This window comes from Mytilus californianus, unplaced genomic scaffold (genome assembly GCF_021869535.1).
Source record: "Mytilus californianus isolate M0D057914Y unplaced genomic scaffold, xbMytCali1.0.p SCAF_6, whole genome shotgun sequence".
NCBI lineage: Eukaryota > Metazoa > Mollusca > Bivalvia > Mytilida > Mytilidae > Mytilus > Mytilus californianus.
In genome coordinates this window covers 59876465-59902363 of record NW_026262712.1, presented here as the reverse complement: position 1 = coordinate 59902363, position 25899 = coordinate 59876465, and the positions used below count along the sequence as shown (strand labels likewise).

The 25899-nt window shown below is 32.6% G+C and overlaps 1 protein-coding gene across 1 annotated transcript; it reads right to left on the bottom strand.

The window, feature by feature from the left end:
* Positions 1 to 8884: 8884 nt before the first annotated feature.
* On the bottom strand, positions 8885 to 15964 carry LOC127706030 (uncharacterized). Its single transcript, XM_052210421.1, has 2 exons — positions 15370 to 15964; positions 8885 to 10649 (listed from the first exon to the last, which is right to left on the bottom strand). Exon 2 carries the CDS (start codon positions 10643 to 10645, stop codon positions 9002 to 9004), a length of 1644 nt encoding a protein of 547 aa, XP_052066381.1. The 5' UTR covers positions 10646 to 10649; positions 15370 to 15964; the 3' UTR covers positions 8885 to 9001.
* Between the last annotated feature and the right edge of the window lie 9935 nt (positions 15965 to 25899).

Sequence of the window (25899 nt, the reverse complement as noted above, 5' to 3'; positions counted from 1 at the left end):
TAAGCAGAAAATCATTAGCATGCAGTTTAACTATTTAAACATTACTTGATGATTTTGAATAATCGTAGACACGTGTTTTAAGATTGTTTGACAAATTATTTCACATTTTATTGCTGCATTGGATGTTACAACTATTTTATAGTCCTGAAAATAATTTATCTATTAATCCCCCACACCATTGATTGGCTCTGACCTATCCTGTATGGTACAGAAGAGGGACAGTATATAGATATTAACATAAATACAGTCACAAGAAACCTCATTATATCTATTTAATTGGGAAAAAATGAATTTCATAAAGAACAATCATTTGTTATCTTTTAATTCATATAAATATATATATAAATATAAACATATTTATGTAATTCAGACTGATGGATCAGTTATAAAGAAAAAAAAAGAAATCGCGATCATAAATTTTCCGTATTTCCTAGGCCTTTCGCTCTTCTGCTAATTCGGCTCTGAATTTGGCTAGTTTTTATATGTACATTTGGACTCTCTTATATATAAACATTCTTTTTGTCTAGTTTTACCTTAAAGCAAAGCGTAGGCATGGTTTGAAATGGTATTTCAGTATTGTCTCAAAAGTTATAGAGTCATTTCGAACTATGTTTACTTTGATGGAATAGTTTAAATATATACCCTAACAATGACATAGTACGATGTTTCATTGTGTTATGAATTCTAAGATGACACAGATCCTCGAATGGCTATACTATCTTTATTACGACATTTCTCCGAAATTAAATATAATCAGCGACTTGAATTCACGGTCTAGGATAGGATATTACAAATTATGAAATAAATTAAATAATAAGTAGAATCGCATGAATTTATTATTTATAGTTTATCCGGGTCTGTTGAATATAAAACATCATAAGCTATAACGGGGTGTCCGTGTATATTGAGCTGATTCAGCTCGTTGAATTTTATTTGAAGACAAGTAAATGTATGAAGGTTCTTCGAGTGCATTTTTTATTTCCGAAAGTTTTCTACAGTTATTGTTTGGTGATATAGTTCTTACAGAATATGCTTAAACAGAAAAAAACAAAGCAAAACAAAAAACGCTCATTCTGTATTCCCTGTAGTTCTGGTGTTAGTTTGCTTTCTACATTTGGCTAGCTTTTGATACACTCTTTTGAGTTTTTGTAAATTCTATTATTTCAACATAAGCTTAGATAAAAAAAAAACAGAAAAAAAACCAGTTTATTTCTTTTAGTTTTTAAAATCTAGAACGGCCTCAAAAGTTACATATATATCGGTAATTAGGATACTGCGTACGTTGATTAAACGGTAGAAAGTAGAATACAAATAATTAAACGATAACATTGTGCGATGTTTAACTTGTTTTTGGAACTGTCAGCAAAACACCCTGAGCAAATGTACAAAATTAAGTGATAATTATTTGTTTTTATCTATATTGCTGCCTTGATGACGACATGCAAGCTTGCTTTTCTCTGAAATTTGATATAACTAAATTAAGGTCTGCAACCACAGACCAGTGCATTACTTATGTAGTGTCTAAAGGCTAACATTGGTAGTGTCATTGAAAGTCTTTTATAAACCTACCCAAATAAACCGCGTGTATGGTTCGAAACTGGAGTGAACCCTTGCTCAAAACTCGAATCTGAAATCATCGAGGTGGTTATTAAATCAGTCAAAACTTGTGATTAAAATACAGAAGATGTTTAGTTTTGATTTGGGTATCTCTTCAACATTTATCAGAAAGTATTGGAGCCAATGTTCACATCAAGTCACAAAAAGAAACTCTATATAAAAAAACGATTACCCGTTCATGCATTTTTCTGACTTTTGCTTTACTTATTTTATTATCGTTTGGCCTCACAAAAATATATTTCCATTTCAGGAAGACAAAATGATGAAATGTAAAAAAATAAAATATATATTATTTGATATTGATATTTTGATATTTAATATTAATTTCTACCATGCTTCACAGGCTTTGTACATTGTTTGACCGCATGGTGACATGTAATTGTGTACATATTTTTACTTTGTTCTTTGGTGGATAGTTGTCACAAGAGCAATCTTACCACATCTCTTGTTTTTATAGAAATATGTTCCTTTAAAGTAAGGTGACAGTAGTTTCCCGATGTTCTATCCTCGTAAATAAATTAGGAAGAGAAAAATCAAATTAACAAATAAAAACTGAGGGAATCGCATGAACTCGAAAAGAAGCGAGACCGGATGCGTCGTCGTGGTAAGTGTCTCCTGCTATTAACACTCAGTCATAATCACAATCTAGAATAGGACACAATCGGTAAAATTACAGATCGACGACTGTACTGGTCTCTTAAGATATTAGACCGTGACAACATGTCCTAGTGACTTCCGACACATCGTATCAGTAAACCAATGAACTAATCGATCTGCCAGTAGTGGTGCACAATTAGTGCCCATTGGAATACCGACAGTCTGCTTAAATATCAATCAACCAAACTAAACAAATATGTTGTGGATCAAAAGTCCAGCTTTTTGATGATATTATCTTTGGTGTATTTATCATGGACATCAGTGCGGTTCTTCATAAAGTAAGATTTTTCATGACCTAAAACAAGGAACTTGTATCTATGTTTTTATTTGTGTTGTAAAAACTCTGTTTAATGAGACGATATAGTTAAAGGTTTTAAAGATTATAATTTAAGATTTTGGAGCAGAACCTTAATAACTTTTAAAAATCCTCATCTGATTGACAACGGAGGTTGAATATACCTCATCACTATATTTCTGAATGCCATCTTTTACTGTAGAAAGAATGGTGATAAGAACTTTAGAAAGATTTTTAGTCAAACATCTAGATCATCCAGCAATATATCGTTCTTTATAAAGATTTTTGTAAAGTTAGGGTATTCAGTTTAAACATGGAAGAATTTCATCGTCCATTTTGATGTTAATGAGAAATAGCTAAGTATAGATTTGTTACTTTCTATAATGTCATCTTTTGTGAATGATGAAATGGTATTTGTGGAATTCCCAGTTTTGCTGTAAATTCCAATTTCTTTAGTAAGACATTCCAAATAATGGTTTTTGTAACACAAAAACAGTTTTGTTTTAGGCTTGTCTGCTAAAACAACTAAAATCTATAGTGCAGAGAGGATAAAGTATCCACAATCTTGTGCGTCCTGAAAAGGACAGAAATCCACGAGTTCATTGTTCATCACAGATTTTGAATGCGTGACCGTACAGCTTGTATTCAATCAGATAAGGAGTCCAGTTTTGGTTCATCTGGCTCGCGCTTCATACATTTCCTGGTTTTAACCCAACCTGCATACACAAGAAACCAGAAGTTCTTCCAAATGATGGCTTCTGGCTAACAACTTTGTGAGTTGTTCATTGTTTACAATTTAAAGGTGTGAAGTTACAATATGACCAGCGAGGCTTTTTTTGTTTAGGACGAGGCATAAGAGCAATCGGGCGGTTTTGATTCTATCTTTTTGAGGTAAACTTCTTTAATACGCTATTGTGGTTGAAAATCTTGGAAGCAGTAGGTATAGCGTTGTTTAATGAAATGACAGGTGTAATGTCAAAATAATAAAATCATTGCACAATCTTTCAAATTGGAGAAGGTTTACTGAATTTATCCTTATTACCCACATCGACTTTTATTAACGGTATCCAGTGGTTTAAAATAGTAAATAATTCACTGTTGATTAGTGTAAAAAAGGTGGCAACTTTATATGAACCGACAAAACAATAATGATAATTATGTCGAATGCATAGTCAAACTATCATACTATCTCACTCCAAAAAAAAAAATTAAAGCTTTAAAATTCTAAATTACACGATATTGACAATGAGGAGAGTTACTAGTTAACTATTAAAGTTTAAATTGACAGAAGTCTTAATTAAGTATTTGTTTATTTCTTTTTGAATAAAAAGTTCATATGACATAGAAAATGCAATTTGCTCTAGAATTTAAATGCATAAGATAAGAAAACACAATTGTCATATTCTTATGTTTAAACTTTCAATATACATACGTTTTCCAGGACGTGTAAAATATCTTTATTTAACTAGATTTCTTTACCTGATAGCCTCAAACACCACCATTTTCATAAGAATTTGTAAACAATCGCAATCACCATGATCATGAATTGGATAAATTCAGTATTCCGTGAGTATTTCAATTCTCATCTCTTATACATATAGTACAAAATTATATTAAGTGCACATTTATGACAAAAGAGATGATTTCGGCTTCCCAATTGTTAACTATTCATTTCTATGTAACAACATTTCTGCAGTGCCTGCATGCATATGTAGTAAACATCTCTCATTTGATACGAGGTTCCTATACTGAATTCTTTGATAGAGGGTTGCTGTTTACATGGAAGCTATTGAACCAAGCGTTCCAAGTGGTGAGGTTGAAATCTTCCCTTCGAATATTTTACGGACACCCTCACTACTTGGTACATCGTTATGGAATATCTGTTTCACAGATGACGACGGATAAGTTCCAATTGTCATAATCACAATACTGTCTTACTTTTCTCTAATGTGACCTACCAAATTAGACTTATTAATGGTTTTGTATTTACATGAGCAAAACGACGGGTGCTACATGTCGAGAAGGATCTGCCTTTTTCTACCAGAGCACCTGCGATCATTCCCGATATTTAGTGGGGTTCATGTTGCTCAGTCTTTAGTTTTATACTTTGTGTTGTGTGTACTGTTGTTTGACATTTGGTCGTTTTTCGTTTTTTGCCATGGCATTGTTTTCGACTTTTGAATTAAAGAGTCATTCTATACAGAATTGCAAAGAATTTATTAACCATTCATAATTATGTATAACTAGTATTTGCAATACAAAGTATTTCTACGTCTGTTTAAAATTATGAAATATGAAGACAAGCTTTGGTACACCTACAAATCTAATTAAAATAAAAGACGTAAACACAAATTTCTGCGACAAAAAAAACTTTAAGAGATATCTTTAAACTGTACTTTCAAGAGTATATTAAGTCGATCATTACAGTTCCCATTTTCTAGAATTACTAAAGATATTATTACTCTGTCAATGATCCTATGTGTCCAATATGGACTCTCAGATATTTTTTACTCTACATACTTCATTGCGTCTTGCTGTGACACTTACTACTGGATCATTTGAAGTGTTTACAGGTTTTTTATGATTTGCTGCTACACCACTGGGATAAATATGAGCGCTTACAATTATGTTTAATATCGCCACATTATGTATATATATTTATATATATATATATATATATAAAAAAGTCTAAATTGAAAACAACGTTCAAACCTATGATTGCGTTGGATAAAAACCGCAATTTTTATACGTGTGCATGCAAAACAAATTTCTTCTGAGAGGGGTCTAAATACAGCACAAACAACATTTTCCAAAAGATAAAAAAAGTGAAAAAGTATATTTTAACAAAACGCATTTGACTAACAGGTCGAACAACAAATGTTCTTAAACCCTGCTGACTGCCATTGGCGATTGCCAAATAAACGGGTCACCGATGTAATAAATGGTGTATTTTTTTTGGTCTTTTGGAAAATGTTGTTTGTGCTGTATTTAGAAAAATCAGGCCGTTGTTTTTTCTCGGTTTAATTGTTTTACATTTTGTAATGGTTGGATCTTTCATAGCTTACTATAATAGCCTCATTGTTGAAGGCCAAGCAGTGATCTATAGTTGAATATATCGCCTCCATTTGGTCTCTGTTGGATAGATGTCTCATGGCAATCATACCACATCTTTCAGTTGTATACTGACTTTTGATTCGTAAAAGACGAACAATTCGTCCACAGTAGAAAATAGTCATCATAACAACCTGGTTTCTATTTTTCACTCGATTGTTTTCATTCCTTTACAAAATAAGGGGATGTGGTATGATAATCAATGAAACAACTATCAAACAGTTAAAAAAAACGGATGTTAGAAACAATAGGTCACCGATACAGCCTTCAACAATGATCTAAAATCATACCATATAGTCAACTATGAAAGGCTCCGGCTGGAAACAGTGTGAAACAATGCCAACAGTCTAAATTATGACAAAACAATAAACGAAAAAAGAAATATGACATACACCAACCAACGACACCCACTGAACTACAGGTTCTGACTTAGGACAGGCACATTTAGAATGTGGCTAGTTAAACATGTTCGTGCGCGCAACGCCCTTTTCCTGACCTGTTACAATAGACTATTTTCATATTACCGACTTTTGACTCCGGATTAAATAATTTTTCGACAGGTTACCTACTATGTGGTAGGGCAGGTAAGAGCAACCAGCAACCAAAAACAGTAAAATCCAACACATAATAGGTGTAATTTGGGCGGAAAGTTTACTGTTTTCCCATGATTTTGTCATGAATAAAAAACATTAAACAGTTAATCCCCCCCCACCCCCATTGTCCCAATTGTAATCTTGATTTTACTTTTTTAAGTTGCTCTTACTTGACCGAGTACCAGGATGTCCAACCACAGATAAGGTAACCTGTCGACAAAATATGAATTCCGGAATCAAAAGTCGGTAATATAAAAATAGTCTATTGTGTTACGGCATAACAAAAGAAATAAAATGCTGCGCGGGACTTTCATCCTGAAGGGTTTAGATGTAAGACTGAATACAAAGCCTTTGAAATATCTATAAATATTAAATTCAATTGTATTCAAAATATCTAAAAATGAAGAGAAAATTTCAAACTATATTTATACATAATTTCTTCTCTGAAATTAGATTTGATGCGAATATATTTTTTAACTATGACTCCACTTATAATTTCTATTTACTGAGCAATAAAGTTCTGAGTTTGGATTGTGATTACATATTTGACATAGCATAGTTTCTGACACAGAATGAATGTGGTCTAAGAACTTAAAAATTTGAAATTGGACATTTACCTATTATGGTCCAATATCCAAAATGTAGATACATTGTAATAATCAGCATGTCAAAGAACTCCAAGAATTCATTTTTTGATGAAATCAAACAAAGTTTAATTTTGGACCCTTTGGACCTCAAGGTGGATCAATTTGATAACAGGGCACAAAATCCAAATTCTAATACACACTTAGATTTATCATATCAAAAAACCACATATATTCAATTTATGTTGTAATCTAACAAAGTTTGATTTTGGACCCTGATTTGGATCAACTTGAAAGCTGGCCCAAAATCAAAAATTTAAATACACAGTTTGATTCAGCATATCAAAGAACCTCACATATTCAATTTTTGTTGAAATCAAACAAAGTTTAATTTTGGACCCAAATTTGGACCAACTTGAAAACTGGGCCCGAGATCAAAAATCTTAATACATGTTTAGATTCAGCATATCAAAGAACCACTTGAATTCTCTTTTTGTTAAAATCATACAAAGTTTAATTTTGGACCCTTTTGACTTTATGGAGACCAATTTGATAACCGGTCCCAAAATCAAAATCTAAATACACAGTTAGATTCAGCATATAAAAGAACCCCTAGATTCATTTTTTTTTAATCAAACAAAGTTTAATTTTGGACCCTTTGGATCTAATTGTAAGATTCGGCATATCAAGGAACACCAATAATTCAATTTTTGATGAAATCAAACAAATTTTAATTTTGGACCCTTTAGACCTAAATATGGACAAATTCATAAACAGGGCCCGAAATCTAAATTCTAAATACCCGGTTGGATTCAGCATATTAAAGAACCTAATAATTTAAGACTTTGAATTAAACCCCATTGAAATTAGTCAAGAAATAAGCAATTTATACAAAGTATTACAAAAGTATTGTTTTTGGCACCCTTTTTCCTAAACGGTTAGGGTTATAACCCCCAAAATCAATCCCAACCTTCCTTTTATGGTATTGAATATTTTAGTACAAATGCATAGCGATCCATAGACTTATACTCAAGTTATTGTCCAGAAACCAGAAAGTTCTTGTTTGTTTTCCCTTTTCGGCCCTTAATTCCTAGACAGTTTGGGCCATGACCCCCAAAATCAATCCCAACCTTCCTTTTGAGGTATGGAATTTTGTGGTAAAGTTTCATAGAGATCCATACACTTATACACAAGTTATTGTCTGGAAACAAAATATCTTCGGACGACGACGCAGATATCGCAATAACAATAAACATAATACGAACGCAAACATTTTGCGGTCGTATAAAAACTGCAAAATATAAGCTTGAAAGGACTTAACTGACCAGATGCTTTATAGTGTAAATTTCTTTCAGGTTTCAACCGACCTTGATATGTTGTCCTCATAATAGTGAGGATTATAATAATCTTACTTATATTTAACAACGTAAAAGACAGAAATATAAACTTTAGGTTTGCAATAAAAGTTCTGTTTCAGTTGACCGATTGCGACAAATTCTAACATTTTGTCTTCATTTGCTGAAAACCAAACAGAATAGTAAAGGCAAAAACATATTTAAGCCGTGTTTGACAAAATTCAACGTTACACTACATGTTTATTTTTTATCAACTCCTGTTTTGGGACAGTAAATAACTGAAATCCGATTACCTCTAACTGGCTAATACTATACACAAAACTTGGGGCTACCTCTACCTACTTATTCATAGATTTGTTTTGAATTTTCTTTAATATTTCAACTTATTGTCCCTTTCTTTAAGTGTTCTTGCTATTATTAATTCAATCTTGCAATAAATGTCGGTTGCAGTGATGTCCCGTTACTCTTATTACAACGGGAAGCACGTATGAACGACATTTATTGTAAGGGAAAATAAGTTGCAATATTTTAGAAAAATAATATCTTCAACAAAAAAGGAGGGGGTCAATGCAAAACTCTCGAAAGTGTGAGACCAATTGAAGGTTTAATTTAGCGACATATTTTTAGAAAATAATCAATAAAATGTTTAAAACTCAACAAATAACATTGAAATGTCTTCATACATAAAATTTTTATTCCATTAAGATTCAATGTAAAATCTAATCGAACCTTTGTCGTGCAATTTATCAAAACACTTTAAAAAGTTATTTACAAAACTCCCTCAAAATGTTACCTATATGTTTTGAGTATGGATATTGTTGTTCCGTCTTTATGTGCAATGTAACATTTAGAAATGTCCTTACTGACACAAAACGCAAGAGGATCGTATATATAATCTTCAAATAAAGCGTCGACTAAAGTTCCAGTAGAATTTAGTTTATGAATGTTATTTGAATCTCGACCCAAAACGTATATGTTGTCAGCATTATCTGATATCATATTTCGTGGATTACGGAGGTCAGATGAAGCATAGGAAAAAACAGGACACCCATCTGATGTAATGCAATGAACGTCACTGTTGTTTGAATAACAAATGTTCCCATTTGAGCAAATAGACATATACCTAATCACAAACTGTTCTTGTTTAAGACTTATTGTTCTCTTAAAATTTCCAACCAAGTCTAAGACCTGTATTTTTCCTTTAACTGCTACAAATATGTTTTCCTTTGATGCGGCAATACCACGTGTACAACGTTTCACTTCTACATGATTAGATATCCTACGTCTTCCGATGTCTAGAAACTGTATGTACGGATCATTTCTATTCGATATTACAGCAGTGTTTATACCAGGTATTGCTGTTATATCCCATGGCTGATATGGAGATCTGATAGAAGATTGGTAGATACCTTTTTCGTCACAGAAATGAACCTTTTCCGTATCCATATCACAGAAAACCAATGTGTTATTATCTGTTATCGTCATGCCAGTTACTCCTTTTAATGTTTCGCCTTTCATGTCGATGTCGTAGAGATACGTGAATGCTATTATCTGGCGCTTCAGAACAATTGGAACCTGTGACTGGCGCTGCTTGTAGGGGACAAACGGAAAGGAACAAGGTGTTTCCTTTAATTCTATTGACCCGAAATCTGTTAATTTTTCATTTGAGATGATTTCAACGAATTTGAAACTGGCATCTACAAGCGATTCGGTAAGCTGTTTAACTTTGTGTTCAACTTCATCTGAAACTGGTTTTGATGAATGAATATAAACAAAGGCTTGTTTTTCAGAACCATGATCTCTAACAAATTCCAATGCTTGCTTTTTAGCTTTTGTAGAGTTTACTAAGTCCCGTATACATTTCTCCTGTCGTTTTAAACTGGTTACATATTTGTCTTTCTTTTCAGTTAGTTGTTTTAAAAGTGACTCTTCTAAAACTTCCAACTGTTTTATAAGATTTTCTTTCAGTGTTTTTATTTGATTCAAAATTTGTGTTTCTTCTATTTTAATTCGACTTCCATTATCTGTACAATGCTTGCTCAATTTTTCTAATGCTTCCAAAATAAAGCGCAACTGTTCTTCAGAATCCAGGAACGACTGCGATTGTTTAAAATTCCTTGATGCAATGTCAATGGATGTGACGTTATTGCATGCTTGGTGATCTTTTGGCCAACATTCCTTACAACAAATGACATCATGATCAACACAAAAATAGTCAAAAGGTAAATGTTGATGCTTTGAACAATTATAAGATAAATCTATTTTTTCCGGTATTTTACCTATCTCAACCAAATGGTGATTTCTTGACATTTTTTGAACTTTATGCGCCTCTGTACATTCGGAACACAGGGCTTCTTCACATTCGGTACACCATTGGAATGCTGTTGAAGTCATACCACGCGCAGTACACGGTTCACAGAAATTGTCTGCCATATTTCTGTAATAAAAATAATTTCAAACTAAAAAAATATTCTGTCATTTATACTACTTTCTAAAAGGATCTATTATTAAGATTATGTCAACACCAGAGTTAGTGTATTTCGTATCAGGTCATGCAAATTACATAAAAACGTCTACAAAATTGTAAGAATAATGGTTTTTATATTTAGGAGCAACAACAGCATTAGGTAGACTAGGAGTCTGAGTTTGATTTCGAGTTTTTTTTTTATCTAACCCTTAAATCTGAAAAAATGGTGACAATGAAATGCGTAATTGTTTTTTGCAATCATGAATAGAGACGTTATTTTTATGAATTAAGATTGAAACCATAATTTTTGTATGAAATATATAAGCCAATGACGATTATTTTGGCTCACTAGTTAATTGAGATTATTGAACATATGCAAAGACTATGAAAAGACTCAAGGGGTGATATTATTACATGTATTTCTTTGTTCTACGTTGTAAAAGTGTCAATTGTTAATATAGAGTTATATCTCTTTATCAAGCAATCTAGACCTCTCCTCAACACCAATGAAGTCATGACTACTTTTATAAGTGTGTTATTGTTCTGTACCTTATTAACATAATCGGAATGAGATGAATGAGAGAGGTGTATGAAAGTGTAAATGATCTACAGGGTCCACTTAGAACATACACATTAATACAAATCATAAAGTTCATGCACTATCCACACAAACAACACATGTAATCTAACATACATTATACTGATTATTAATAATTAAAAATGATTAAGAACAAATATAAAAACGATATTAAGAACTTGAAACCATGGGAGGAGGTAGACATTAGTTCACTTTATCTTTTATCTCTTTTTTGTTTGTCTCATCTGAAAAATTTGTATTTAGATACATTTTAAATACTGTATCAAAATTCAAATATTAATTTGTCATGATCCAGATAAAAATGTGTTCTAAATTGATGTTTTTTTTCAGATTCGAAAACTTTGGAAATAAATTTTCTAAGAATTTTAATCTTGGTCCATTATAGAGTAGGCACCTTAGAATTAAATGCATATAACATAAGAAGATGTGGTGTGATTGCCAATGAGACAATTATCTACAAGGGAACAAATGACATAGAAATTAACAACTATAGGTCACCGTATGGCCTTCAACAATGATCAAAACCCATACCGCATAGTCAGCTACAAAAGGCCCCGAAGTGACAAATGTAAAACAATTCAAACGAGAAAACTAACGGCCTGATTTATGTACAAAATAATGAACGAAAAAAAAATATGATATACAGCAACAAACGACAACTACTGAATAACAGGCGCCTGACTTGGGACAGGCAAATGCAGAATGTGGCGGGATTAAATTAGTTTGAAGGCGCTCATTTTCTATTAAGTTATGGGAACAGTGTTGACGGAACCATTCACATCCAGACAGAAGCTCAAGTTTTCCTGTGATTGTATTTTGTTTTCGTTCATATCCTCCAGTTTCTATTCTAAAACTGTGGTTACTCAACCTGAATTTTGTCAAGGTTCTTCTGTTGTTTAAATGTTTCATATTGAAGTGACTTTAATAACTGAAAGTAATTTGAATTTGTAATATGTGCTACATTTTCTAGTATCTTTAAAATAACTGTTGCTTATATTTAGCCATGTCTTTAGAAAGTTCTTCTGGAGACTTTTCTTCACGTACAATTTTAATTTATTTATATTAAATTTTCAAATTGCAAATAGATAGGTTAATGGACTGATTTCACTGTACAAAGTATCTTGAATTATTTGACTGGGTACTGCTAGATTATATTCATCATTATAGGTTCTGATCAACAGGTCATATGAGGAGTGCTCAAGTTTATACCAGTACAAAAATAATAGTTTTAACAAAATTATATATTATGTGTATCTCCAAAGTTCTGACAGAACAGAGTTTTTTAATACAATATGTTTACATAATTTTTTTCATTTCCAAATCTTTGAATTTTTTTTTTATCAAAAACAGAACCTGAAGCATTTTTCACTGCGTTATTTATGTGCGATGAATTTACACATGTTGACTCAAATTGTATGCTATGCGTGGAGTTTTGTATTTAATAATGAATACTGGTTTTTAAGGGTTTTTTGTAAGTTACAAAAAAAGTACATTTCAAAGGATTGGTTTTTTTGGGTTTTTTTTTTTTTGCAATTCAGACTTAGTATCGTAATATAGTACTCTGAACCTTAGACAATGTGAAGGCCTAAGTAAAAAATAAGTCGATAGACGATTTCATCCATACTGACTATTGACTGAATTTGTGTTTCTGATCTCTTCTGCTGTTAAAAGTATCGGTCGATCCATTATAGTTTTTTAAAGACATAGTGTCAGGTAAAAACACTAAAAATAGTCAAAATCATCATTCATCTCCTATAAGGAGTCAAATTACAATTATGATTATGTTTACATATTTATTGATCCTTTGTGATATTCAGTTCCTCTTTATCTACTAAGGTTCCGCTTAAAAAATCGAACTAAATCCATATCAGGAAACAAATGACAATAACTCATACATGTAATCAAACTTATGATTTCTGCCATGTTGACTGATTTGTAGATATCTAATTTTGCTATAAACAGTTCTTTTCATTATCTACTTTTAATTCTTATTGAATAACTTTCTAACTTATTATTTTAATTGCAAAATGTCATATGAATAGTATTCGACAAACATTAATTATCATCTTGTTTTTTTGCATAGATTCTGAAAGAACTAACAGTAACCATGGTAACCTCAAACCACGGGAGACATAATTTATCTTCATACATACATGGTTATAAGCAGCGGGAAAAGTTAACTGGGTAAGAGTGGAACGGTTCATCTCCACCCCCCCCCCTCCCCCCTTCCAAAAAAAATGTCTCAAAGATAAAAAGTGAGAGTCAATGTCTTCTTCCGTATCTCACTTTTCAACCTTTTCTTGATTTCGAGTGTATTATTTATTTGTTGTGTAATTTTATGTTATGTTATGTTATGTTATGTTAAGTATGTTATGTTATGTTATGTTATGTTATGTTATGTTATGTTATGTTATGTTATGTTATGTTATGTTATGTTATGTTATGTTATGTTTTGTTATGTTATTTACTTTATATGGTTCTAAGCAGGCATGGGGTAATGCAAATTTGTAATTGTAATGCATGGTAATGCATTACATTTCCCCAAGTAATTGCATGTTATGTGTAAATGCAGCAATTTTTGCATTACAAGTAATTGTAATTTAATGCATTACTTTAGCAAAAAAGTTGTGTAATTTCATGCATTACATTGCATTACATGGCATTACTTTTTTTCACATATTATATATCTTTAACATATTCTTTTAGATTTACTAAAGCTGAATTGTAGATTTCTTGACTAACTAAGAACATAATCATTTGAATATTGGTTTTCTATTTTCTATTCATTTTTCATCCTCTTCATAAATCGCTACTGAAATTACCAAATGACAACTCTGTAAGTGAATAATACAATATCAGATATAGTTCTTTTTTTCTTATTTCATTTGATTTCATACATTTTCCTGCATAAAAAGATTGATACATCAAAAGCATTACTGTATTCCTTTGTTTTCTAAAAAGATCAAAGAATAACTTGTCATGATTAAATAAAAGATAATTGAACATTGTTGTAAAACACTAATTTGTTTGTTTTACAATCAAATGTTCAACAGTTTGACAATTGATCATTAATTAAGCTCTATGTTTATTATATAATTAGGAAGGAAATTCTCAGTAAATATTTTGATTGAAATTAAAAAAAATAAAAAGTATATTTATAAAAGTATATATTTATATATAGTTAATATTAGGTTAAAATAATCAAAAATGTAATAGCCGTATTGAATAGACATTTTACATGGATACTGAAATCAATACATGGGACAGTTACTGCATATGCTAGAATCTTTTGTGACTTGATGTTGTTTTTCAAAATGTTTGATTTTTCTATTCACTTAATTTACAAATGTAATGTGTAATTCAATGCATTACTTTGCAAAAGTAATTGTAATATAATGCTTTACTTTGATAAATGAATGTAATTGTAATTGTTATTTAATGCATGGTATTGTCAAAGTAATTGTAATATAATGCATTACATTGCAATGTAATTCGCCCCATGCCTGGACTTCTAAGCAGCGGATAGAAGGGAGCTGGGTAAGATTGGAAAGGTACATCTCTACCTCCCCACTAAAACAAATATATCTCAAAGATGTAAGTAGGAGACAATGACTTCTTCCTTGACTCACTTTTCCACCATTTCTTTATTTTGAGTGGATTATGTATTTGTTGTGTTGTGTTAGGTGTTATGCTATATTATGCTATATTATGTTATTTTTCTTTTCTTTTCTTCTGTTGAGTTTATTTTTTGTTGTTATTTCATGTTGCGTTATGTTATGTTATTTTCTTTATATGTGTTTTGTTTTGTTTTAGTTGTTTGGAATTATTTTGTTATTTAGTTCATCTATTTTTTTAAATTCGGAATTAATAAATTGATATGTTTTAGACTCCAACTTTCTGGGGAATGCATAACATAAGATCATTCCAGGTTATATAAAGGTCATGGAAGTATTGACAATGTCATGTTTCTATGATTAGAAATAACATGTATATGCAGCAGTTGATAAGCAATGTCACTCATGTAGCCTTAAGCAATCTTTCTGAAATTACGCTTAAGTATGATTGTTTTTATGTTGAAAAATTGTAAATTACCTTGACAAAATAATCCTTCGACAAAATGGCGACCAGGAAACTTTGTGAACTGTTGGTAATTATAATTTTCCGCGTTTGGCAGTATAGAGGAAAGTTATTGTACTAACGTTTCGTCTGATTAATCGTGTGATTAATCACATGTTTACATGTACATGTAATAAATGAGCGGGAAATATATTCCCGTGTAGTAATCATTCTCTACGCAACACTGATACAGTCAAGTTTCTTAACGATATTTATATATATCGTTTCTTTATAACATTCCAGAGCTCGTTCTTTATTAGGTTTTTATAATGTTTGTGCAATGTATTTGCTCATGTATGAATTTTTGTTGTTGTCATATGTCATATCTTAAAGTATACTGTCCAAGTATGACTCCGGAAACGGTCTTTCGAGCAACGGATTTGGACACAGGTTTCCGACATTTGTTGGTTTTTCCTGGCCGGCGGGATCGTTAAAGATGGAGAAATTTTGATAATTTATTATTTATAACACCAAAGTAATTTATGTTTTATGGTTATGTCACACATGCTGTTATATTTCACATGCTATCATGTTTATTTATTCGTAATAAATCCGGTGTCCTCTAGATTACGTTGGGCAGTCGGCAAATATGTATTTGTTTATTGTATTAATATTATGTATTATATTGGGATTTATGGTATAAATTGCAATGAGATTACATCAGTAAAGTCTGTACTTATCAAGTAGGGTCGATATAAGTTATGTATAAACAATACTATAAACAAATATAAGCTTTTAAAAAAGCTCTCCCACACAGACTTCAGATTCTAATAAAGTACAAATATCATCATACCAAGAACCGTATTACTCTATTATCTTATCTTTGAAATCAGGCATTATTTATAGGAACATGGAGAAAGTCTACTTATTGTTATTTTTTGTGCGCTACTTTAATTCAATTTGCGCGGTCTTGTTCTGTTTAAATTACTTAGTACTCCATGGTGTAATATACCTGACTTAGGTTTGGGGGACTAGAGACAAGTATAATATAAATAAAACGAAGAGCTTTCAAATTATGATCCTTTTACTTTGGATTCAAACACAAAAAGAGGCTGATACAAGTAATAATCACACCAATCACGGACAAGGCAATACAACAGTTCCGGAAAGTACGGATTCAACATACAGATATACAACATCCCCGCCCAAAAATGAAAAATTCCCATATTTTTCGAAAATGTTGAATTCGTACCCCAACAAAAATCAAGTTTTCATTTATATATGACAATACAACATACAAAATAACAGGCACCTTTAAGCTTCATCATCTTTTACTATTACTAGTTTTATATTTCTCATGTTCGCAGACATGTAAATAACTTCAACATACGTATGACCAAATGCTGGTTACTCTTTAACTTCAACATAAATATGATGTAGCGAAATCATATAAAGTATAGCATATCATCATTTTACTGAATTTTAGTGTGCTTGTTAAAAAGTGGTAGATATACAGTACGAGATTAGATTCAGTGGAGTCCCTGCTCCTGGCTAATGGTTAGATACACCTTATAATGAACAAAATTTATAGGTTACACTATGAGAAAAAAAAATCTACTATTGCGCCGACTTTTACGGTATACCATCCCTATCATACACACATGCTCTCGAGTAAATAAAACAATAAAGTGAAACAAATAAATTTCAGCAGAACAAGACTATCAACCAGGGTTATTTCTGAGTCATCTCTTGCACCACTAACACAAAAATCAGATTTCTTTTCTTACTGTACACAGACAGATTTAAAAATTTAATGCTCAGATTTCCATCCAATCAGTCATACATAACGTTCGTTATCATACCAAAACAAATCTTCATTAATATTTACTAACAAGTAAATTTAAGTATCTCCGTACTTCATTTCAAAACTTTAACTTCTACCTCTATGGTTTTTCAAAATATTTCACATGTTGAGGTATACAAAAAAAAACTAACCATTAGAAACTCAACTACTTAAAAATACAACAAGAAATCCTATAATATAGCTGTCCTATCTAGTCTAATCAACATATGTACATGTGGACCAACAAAAAAATCATTAACATAGTGAACTTTGACGGTATTTTCGCACTCAGTGTATTTCAGAAAATAATTAACTGTTCCGTTTAAATCTTTTAACAATTACACAAATTAACTGTCTTAATGAGCCGAAACAGAAAGTTTTATAAAAATTGTAAAATGGAAGTTCTCAAAATGAAAATACTTTTCTCAAAACTTTATATACCGTAATATTCAAATTAGAAGAAAAAAGTAACAGTTCTGTGACAAAAAAAAAACATCTTTGAACATATGTTTGCAATAAATGGTATATACTAATCATAAAATTGTTAACACATAAATAAAATATATCAATAAAATGTATCTTCAAAACAGTTCAGGTAAATTTCTAACAGTAATCAAATAGTAAATCGTGTTTTGTAACTTTCGATATGTCCGATATGCGTGAGATAAATCTCACAGCAAAATATTTCATATACAGCCTTCTTATTGCGATGTCATGAGATAAATCTCACAGACATAAATCTATGGTATAATTGGAGGTGGTCTTGACTTTAATAAGGCACGCGCCTTCGGTCCTAACTGATTTTCATCGATCCAGATAGCGTTCTGTACCGGTTCCCCAATTAAATGTGCAAGGTAACGAATATTTCCATCGTGATTTTTCTTTGCTAAAAATCTTTTCACTTTCAATAATGTCCCGTCTAACGCAGAACTTGTATCGGTGCCTGATAAAGTAACGAAACTGTCATCTCTAAAGCGAACAGGTTTTTGTCTCTGTCTTGTTGATCGCCGTAGATTTGGCACTTCTGGAGCTTCGTCGGTGTTTGTGCTAGATTTGTCACTTGTTGAATTATCACGACTTGTTGACGCAGTATCCACGGTGTCTTGTTTGCTTATGACACGATCTATAAAATATTCACATGGATTTGGTACACGAATATAAGCTGGCTTTAAACGGTTAATGTGAACTGGTTGTGGAATAACTTTGTTTGTTTTGGGTTCCATTAACGAATAAAGATGAGGACTGTCTATGCGATGAATAATATACGGCCCTGCTTGTTTAAGCTTAAACTTCTGACCAGCCCCTCTGGGATCTTTTCCTGAATACACATAATCCCCTTTTTCTAGAGACAGATTATGAGCTGTCTGATTAGCCCGTTCAATCATTGATATTTTAGAGTTTTCTGAATTTTCACGCACTTGATTTCGAATAAATTCAAGTTTGTCAGCAAACTCTCGAATATAATTGTGATAATCTTTTGGAATTTCTGAAAATGCGGTTTTTGTTACACACGATAAGGGAAATGATGGCCTTTGTCCATAGATAATCTCAAATGGTGAATATTTTGTTCCTTCATTCACGGAGTTGTTCATAGAAAAGACGATACTTGGAATAAAATCCTCCCAATTTGTATTGGTCAACAAATACGGTGTAATTCGCTCTGCTAAGGTTCTGTGTGAGCGTTAGCAAGTTCCCAAACAGTGATGTGTAAAACTTGGTGTGAATTTTGGTTTGATATCTAAAAGTCTACATATTTCTTTTGTGCATTTTCCTATCATCTCAGATCCATGATCGCTAATAAGAGTATCAAAAACACCAAACTGAGTGATTATTTTATAAAGTGCATGCGAAACAGTAATTTGGTCAGAATTTGGTATAGGCTCTGTAAAAATAAACTTGCTAAACATATCGACTGCAGTACACACGTAACTGTTGCCTGACTTAGACACTGGAACAGGACCAAAAAGGTCAATTTCCTAAACTTTAAAAGGACGAATTGGAGTCTGAAAAGCAACAATGCCGGCTTTAGTCTTTCTGGTAGTCATTTTACGACACTGGCAAGCATGACATGATTTTATGAAGTCGGACACTTTTCCTGCTAAATTTTAAAAATAATAATGTTCCCTTATCAAATCTACTGTATGCTGAATCCCGCCATGGCCTCCAAGTGGTGAATCGTGGTAAAGCGAAATAATTGTTTTTACGGCTATTTCAGGTAATGCAAGCTGATACTGACAAAATTGTTGTGTTCGCTTATAATTAGATCTTGCGACTCTAGTGTGAAAAAGCAAACCATCGAATAAAGAAAAATCTCCTGTTTCAAGTAGAACTTTACGAGCTAGTTTTTGTGATTGTGGTAAATCACCTTTTTCTAAATATCGGAAAATATTGCAAAATTGCGGGTCATTAATTTGTAACTGTTTTATACTTTTCGGACTGAAATCACAATTTCTGAAAATTTGCAGCGATTCTATTTTCTGTTGGACAGTTTGCTCATCCGAAATAAAATTAACATCTGACAAATCGTCTACAGTTGCCGAAACTAGGCTATCACTATCGGATATATTTGTTGAGCTTAATGCCGATTAGCTCTCCTCGACGGTATTTGTAATAAATTGATCATTACAAGGACTTTCGCCTGAAGTGTTCATCATAAGGTTCTCATCACTAGTCTGAGAAAATCTTATTTCCCCATTGGAAGATTGTATAGAATTTTCTTTTTCGGAAATTTTTGCAGTTGAGTCGGACATGTCAGACACCACCGGTTTCTCGGCTAATGATAAGGGTTGATTCGTACGAACTCGTTTCTTTGTAAATTTGCGAGAAACACAATCATCGTTTTCCCCTGTATCGCCATCATATTCAAAAAAAAAAAGTCAGTTTGTTTGAAAGATTCACTTACTGGCCTACTAAAAAAATTCTGCAAAATATCAATATTATTAAGCTGTAGCTCGTCGGTGACACTTGATTTGTCACTACACAATAAGCTTGTAAAAGGCATTCCATTCGGTGTAATAATATTTCCGACATTTTCGGTGTGATAGGGGAAATATGGATCAAGCTGGTCCGGACTTTCAAATCCTGTTGTTGACGATTTGTTAGGCGCACGTGACAGAGCGTCGGCGACTTGCATGGGTTTACCCGGTTTATATCTCAATTCAAAATTAAACTGCTGTAATATGGCGATCCATCTTTCATAGATTGCTCCTTTTAACTGTTTTGAAAAAGTGGCTTAAGTGCTTGGTGATCGCATTCAACTATGAATTTATGTCCCCTTAAATACATTGAACAGTCTAATATTGCTGTTACCATACCAAGAAGCTCTAATTTCGTGGGACCGTAAGACCTCTGCCATTTACTTAGAGACTTTGAACCAAAACGAATAACGCGTAATTCTTCGCTAGTATCTTCCGTTGGGTGATGTTGATATAACATATATCCTATTCCTTTACACGATGTGTCAACTGCAAGGTAAAACGGCAGGCTGTACTTCGGGAACGCAAGAACTGGAGAGTTCACTAGTAATGACTTAACTTTCTTAAAAGCCTGTTCCTGTTCGATTCCCCATTTAAATTTTACAGATTTTTTCAGTAACTTGGTCATTGGGTCAACTTCCGCACTAAAATTTTGAATGTACTTTCGAAAGCAGTTGAAAAGTCCAATGGCTCGTCGTAAATCTTTAACTGATGTTGGCGATGGCACATCAAGTACTGCACTAACACGATCGGCGGGAGGTTGAATTCCGTCTTTTGATATCAAATGTCCAAGAAAAACACAAGAACTTTGTGCGAATGAACATTTCTTCGGTCCGAGCTTTAATCCGGCAGTGGCAAGACGATTGAAAACTTCATTTAAATCACCAATATGATCTTCAAATGTTTCAGAAACTATCAGTATATCGTCCAAGTATCATAAACAAGATCGAAATGTTAAGCCCTTCAAAACTTTGTCCATCAATAGCTGCATGGATGCTGGAGCAGAACTTAAACCCATTGGTAAACGGAGAAATTTATATGATCCAAAACAAGTGTTAAATGCAGTATATCTTTGACTTTCCTTTGAAATAGGTAATTGGAAAAATCCAGAACTCAAATCTATAGATGTAAGAAAAACGGGTTTTCGGTCAGAAAAAGATTCGGTTAAGTCTTGTAAATCAGGAATTGAATACCGGAAGTCTTGACATTGACTATTTAAGTACCTAAAGTCACAACAAAATCTAAACTGTGACAAACTTGTTGATTTATTTATTAAATTGTTTTTTGGGTTGAGGTCTCGTTCGTTTAGATACAAGAACTATCGGACTAGTAATCGGTATATCTTCCGTTTCTTGAACCGTTGAAATAATACCTTGTTTTAATAATTCATCCAAGTGATCACGTAGTACATTTTTCTTGTCCGGTGACAATCTATAAGGTTGCTGATGTTTGGGTTTAAAGTCCGGTTTTAAGCAAATGTTATGTTTAACAAGTTCTGTATATCCTAACCTTGGATTTTCATCGGTTACAAACAAATCTTTATATTGAATTAAAAATTGTGATATTTGCCGCTGTTCATCGGTTGATAAATGTTTCGGCAATTCAAAGTGTGACAAAAACTTGGACTCAGTTCCTTCACCTGTAGTATGACTTTTATTATCTAATTGTACATTTTGAACAAAGTGTTTGTCCTTTTCATCTGCATTAATTAACATGTAGTCTTCCGTGAACGGTTCAAAATTAGCAATAACGTCTCCACGAGAGATACGAATTTGGTCATTAGTAGGATTTAATGACTTGATCGGAACAGTTTTATGGCTATTTACAGTAAGTACGGCTTTCGAAATTAGAAGTCCGCTTTTCAACAAGTGAGAACTATTCTGGCACATTCCTGTTTGTCCCTGTAGAATATAGTTTGACACTTTACCCCATATCAAAAGTTCAGAATTTGGATCTACAATAACATGCTTTTGTAATTTAACTTTTGCTGTTTTATTTGAGACAGATAAACTACTAAAATCTAATACTATGTTCTTTGAAATTAAGTAACTCGTACCAAGAATCAATGGATGTGAAGATTGAGTTAGAATATACGTATGTATCCAATGTTTACCCTGCGGCACTTGTATTTTGACGGTACATTTGCCAACAATATTAACTGACTGGTTATTCGCCAAAACTATTTTCTCTGATACTGAACATTTTGACGTTTTACAAGTGTCCGGCAAAAAATCATAAAAACTTTTAGAAATAATGTTTATTGAGCTTCCAGAGTCTACAAGTGCTGCGACAGATATGTGATTAACCTTGACGGGCATATGAATAAATTGAGATTTGAAACTAGTTAAATTTTCATCAGTAAATTCGCAGTCTTCAGTATCAGTGCAATAATTAGCATAGTTTATTTCTTCACGTTGACGACTTTGAGGCGGACTCCTTTTTCTGGCACCTATGGATGAACGCCCGAGGGGCGTGCCCTGTGACCCCCGGGTTCGACTGGTTTCCCGGATTACTATGATGGTGACACTGAAAGCACCATGTCCAAATTGCTGACAAAGTTGACACTGCAGAGTTGGACTTATTTCACCGTGACCATTCCAGTTGCAATTTGCTTGAAAATGACCAGGAGCCTGACAATTAAAGCACGTTGTTGGTCGGTTATTTCCTGCCCGACTTGAAAAGTTATTGTTGTAACGAGGGTTTTGATATTTTGGAGGCATTCCTGGTTTGATATCGTTAGTTTGTGATTTTAATTCTGATAATGCTTTTGTGAGCTCTTTAACTTGGTTTTGTAACTCTTGAACCGGATTATTATCATTAACAACAATTGGCTTAGCAGCTGCAACACAAACTACATCGTACTTCCTATACCCATAGTCTTCGCCCATTTTAGCTGCGGACAATGCACTAGCACTGTCTTTATGTGTACCAGCCCTAACAAAAAACGCAAGCTGTTCCGGTAAACCCTTGATAAACTGAGAGAGAATTTCGTGGTCCTTCTTCTTCAAAATCTGAGCTTTCTCAACTATCTGTCCATAAAAATCTTCCAAAATTTGACCCCTACTTAATTTCATATTTTGAAAATTTTCGCTCTCAAGGAACACGGTCGGACTTTGCCAATCTAACTCTATATACTTTTCATCAAAAATTGCAAGAACTTGTCTCCATGTGCGTTTGCTTCCCGCATCTAGTGAATTAAACCATGTTAATGCAGGGCCTGTTAAGTTAAGGTGAAAAGCGGCAATCATTCTTTGATCATCGGCATGGTCAATTTTGTGAAGAGTTGCAAATGAAGTAAATTCTTTCATAAACACCGACGCATTTTCGTGGGGATAACCCCCAAATTTGCGACAAGCAGCCAATTTTTCCATTATTGCATCTGAATCTCGAATGAAAATACCTGGTTGATTTGCCAATGGCACAGAAATTTTGGGAGTGTTTATTGTAGGAACTAAAGAAAGTAATTCGTTTAAATCTGCATCCTCAGATTCGTAATTTCGTGGCATATAAGTGTCATGAAAAAGAGCTAGATTGTCGTCACTATCATATCGGTTCATGAGTAACACTCGATCTTCTTGTCATAGAAAGTTCAAATGTAATGAGATAAATCTCACATACATAAATAAACAGTTTTATTCAAATATACAGCCATTTTCTGCCCTCACGTAACGTTGTGAGTCAAACCACGTGTTTTGTACTGTTGACAATTATTTCAAGGCTTCATTTTAATGTTTCATTTTGTAAATATCAGGTACCAATTGTTCGATTTTAGGGTTCTCCACCATGTAATATACCTGACTTAGGTTTGGGGGACTAGAGACAAGTATAATATAAATAAAACGAAGAGCTTTCAAATTATGATCCTTTTACTTTGGATTCAAACACAAAAAGAGGCTGATACAAGTAATAATTACACCAATCACGGACAAGGCAATACAACAGTTCCGGAAAGTACAACATACAGATATACAACAATGGCCAGTTATACATTAAACTTTCAGTCATATTTCGCGTTTTTATAGCAGTATGTTATATGAATAGCATTCGACAGACATTAAAGTCATATGAAACTTCAAATTAAAAAAAAAAAAAACGATGCATATGTTTTTATAACTAAATGGCTAGTTTTTATTATAAAACCTATGTACATATACATTTTTCTCAAGAAAATTCATTAATTTGTCCAAATTTAGAAGAAATTTACTTTTTTTGAATTATTGGGCTCGCAGACAATAATTTGCCGACATGTTTTCCGTATGCAGTGACCTCAGGGTGACCTTTCTCGTAAAAATCCGGTGATCGCAATAGGCATCGCTACGCCATCGAAATAAACTATATCTTATTGTACATGTTATACACGTGCTTACCTCAATATCCATGCTTCTTTGTTGATTGTTTACTAAGGTTACAATTGGTAAACTTCGGCTTCAATACACGACAATTAATTAGTTGCCATATTTTCACACCAAAACAGACCGAGTGAAATATTTTTTTTGACGATTAAACGATATGGATGCGAAAAAAATGATAAAATCGTGTACATAATAATAAGTTTATGATATATACATGCATTTGTTCAAGAATTAGATTAACATTATTTTTCACCAATCACTCGTTTCATATGACTTTAATTATCATCTTGTTTTTTCGCATCGATTCTGAAAGAGTTAACAGTAACCATGGTAACCTCAAATAAACCACGGGAGACATGATTTTTTTGCTCACCGATTTATGTTTAAAGGGACATTAGCTACGATTTAGACAAAAATTCGGAATACGGGTTTTCTATGTTTCGAGTATTAATAAAAGTGGAATTTTATAATAATATTTCGTTATAAGCTGTCAGTTTGGCCCGAATTCGTCAAAGTAAGCTCAAAAACAAAGCTATTGTATTATATTCTTGCAAGTCAATAATTCAATCTCATGGGAATCCGTATTCATGTGACCTTCAATTTAACCACTTAGCTAGAGATGTGTTATGCATTAACTAGGCATGTTCATCTATTAAAAGGAAAAACTCTCAACTTTGAAAGTGAAACAAGGTTGAACTTTTTCGTTGATCATTCGATCAACAAAAGCATTCATTCTTATACAGGTAAAAACAATGATTAACATAGTTTTTAACCTATAATATGAAATCAAACAGACCTAGAAAAATCCAATTGCACGTTTTCGCTATCTATTTATATTTAAATTTATGTTTAATTCTGGTTATATGACCGTTGTCAGTCTGCAGATGTCACCTCGATTGTTAATTAGATGGCTTCTAGATTAAAATACAAACAAAATGCTGTTACATATTATCGAGTCTTAGACTTTTTAATTATTTATTTTAGACTTTTTGTCATTTGGATATACGTTTTAGTATGCTATAAGTCAAATATGAGAATTTAGATCAAACCAGTGAACATGAATTTGAGAGCTAATGCCCCTTTAAGTTCGATTATTGAAGGTAAGTTCCTTAATCATTGAAGTTGCGTGTTGATCTAACAATTGCCTTAGTAAACTGTGAATTGGAAATAATGTATTTTTTTTTTTAACATGGACATGTGATAGGCAATCATTTTCTGCAGCAAATTCAGTAACTGATCCCGCAGAAGAAACACATTATGTACATGTCAACATTTTCCCCATCATCACTACTCGGCCATTCCCTCTATCATTGCAATGATTGATATATAGAATTTATAGTGATGTATCGACAAATTCCGACTCGGCTGACGGGAATGACATTCAAAAATAAATGTC

What these genes read in the sequence shown, in the direction of transcription:
- LOC127706030 (XM_052210421.1), bottom strand. Translation starts at nt 10,645, where the DNA reads ATGGCAGACAATTTCTGTGAACCGTGTACTGCGCGTGGTATGACTTCA.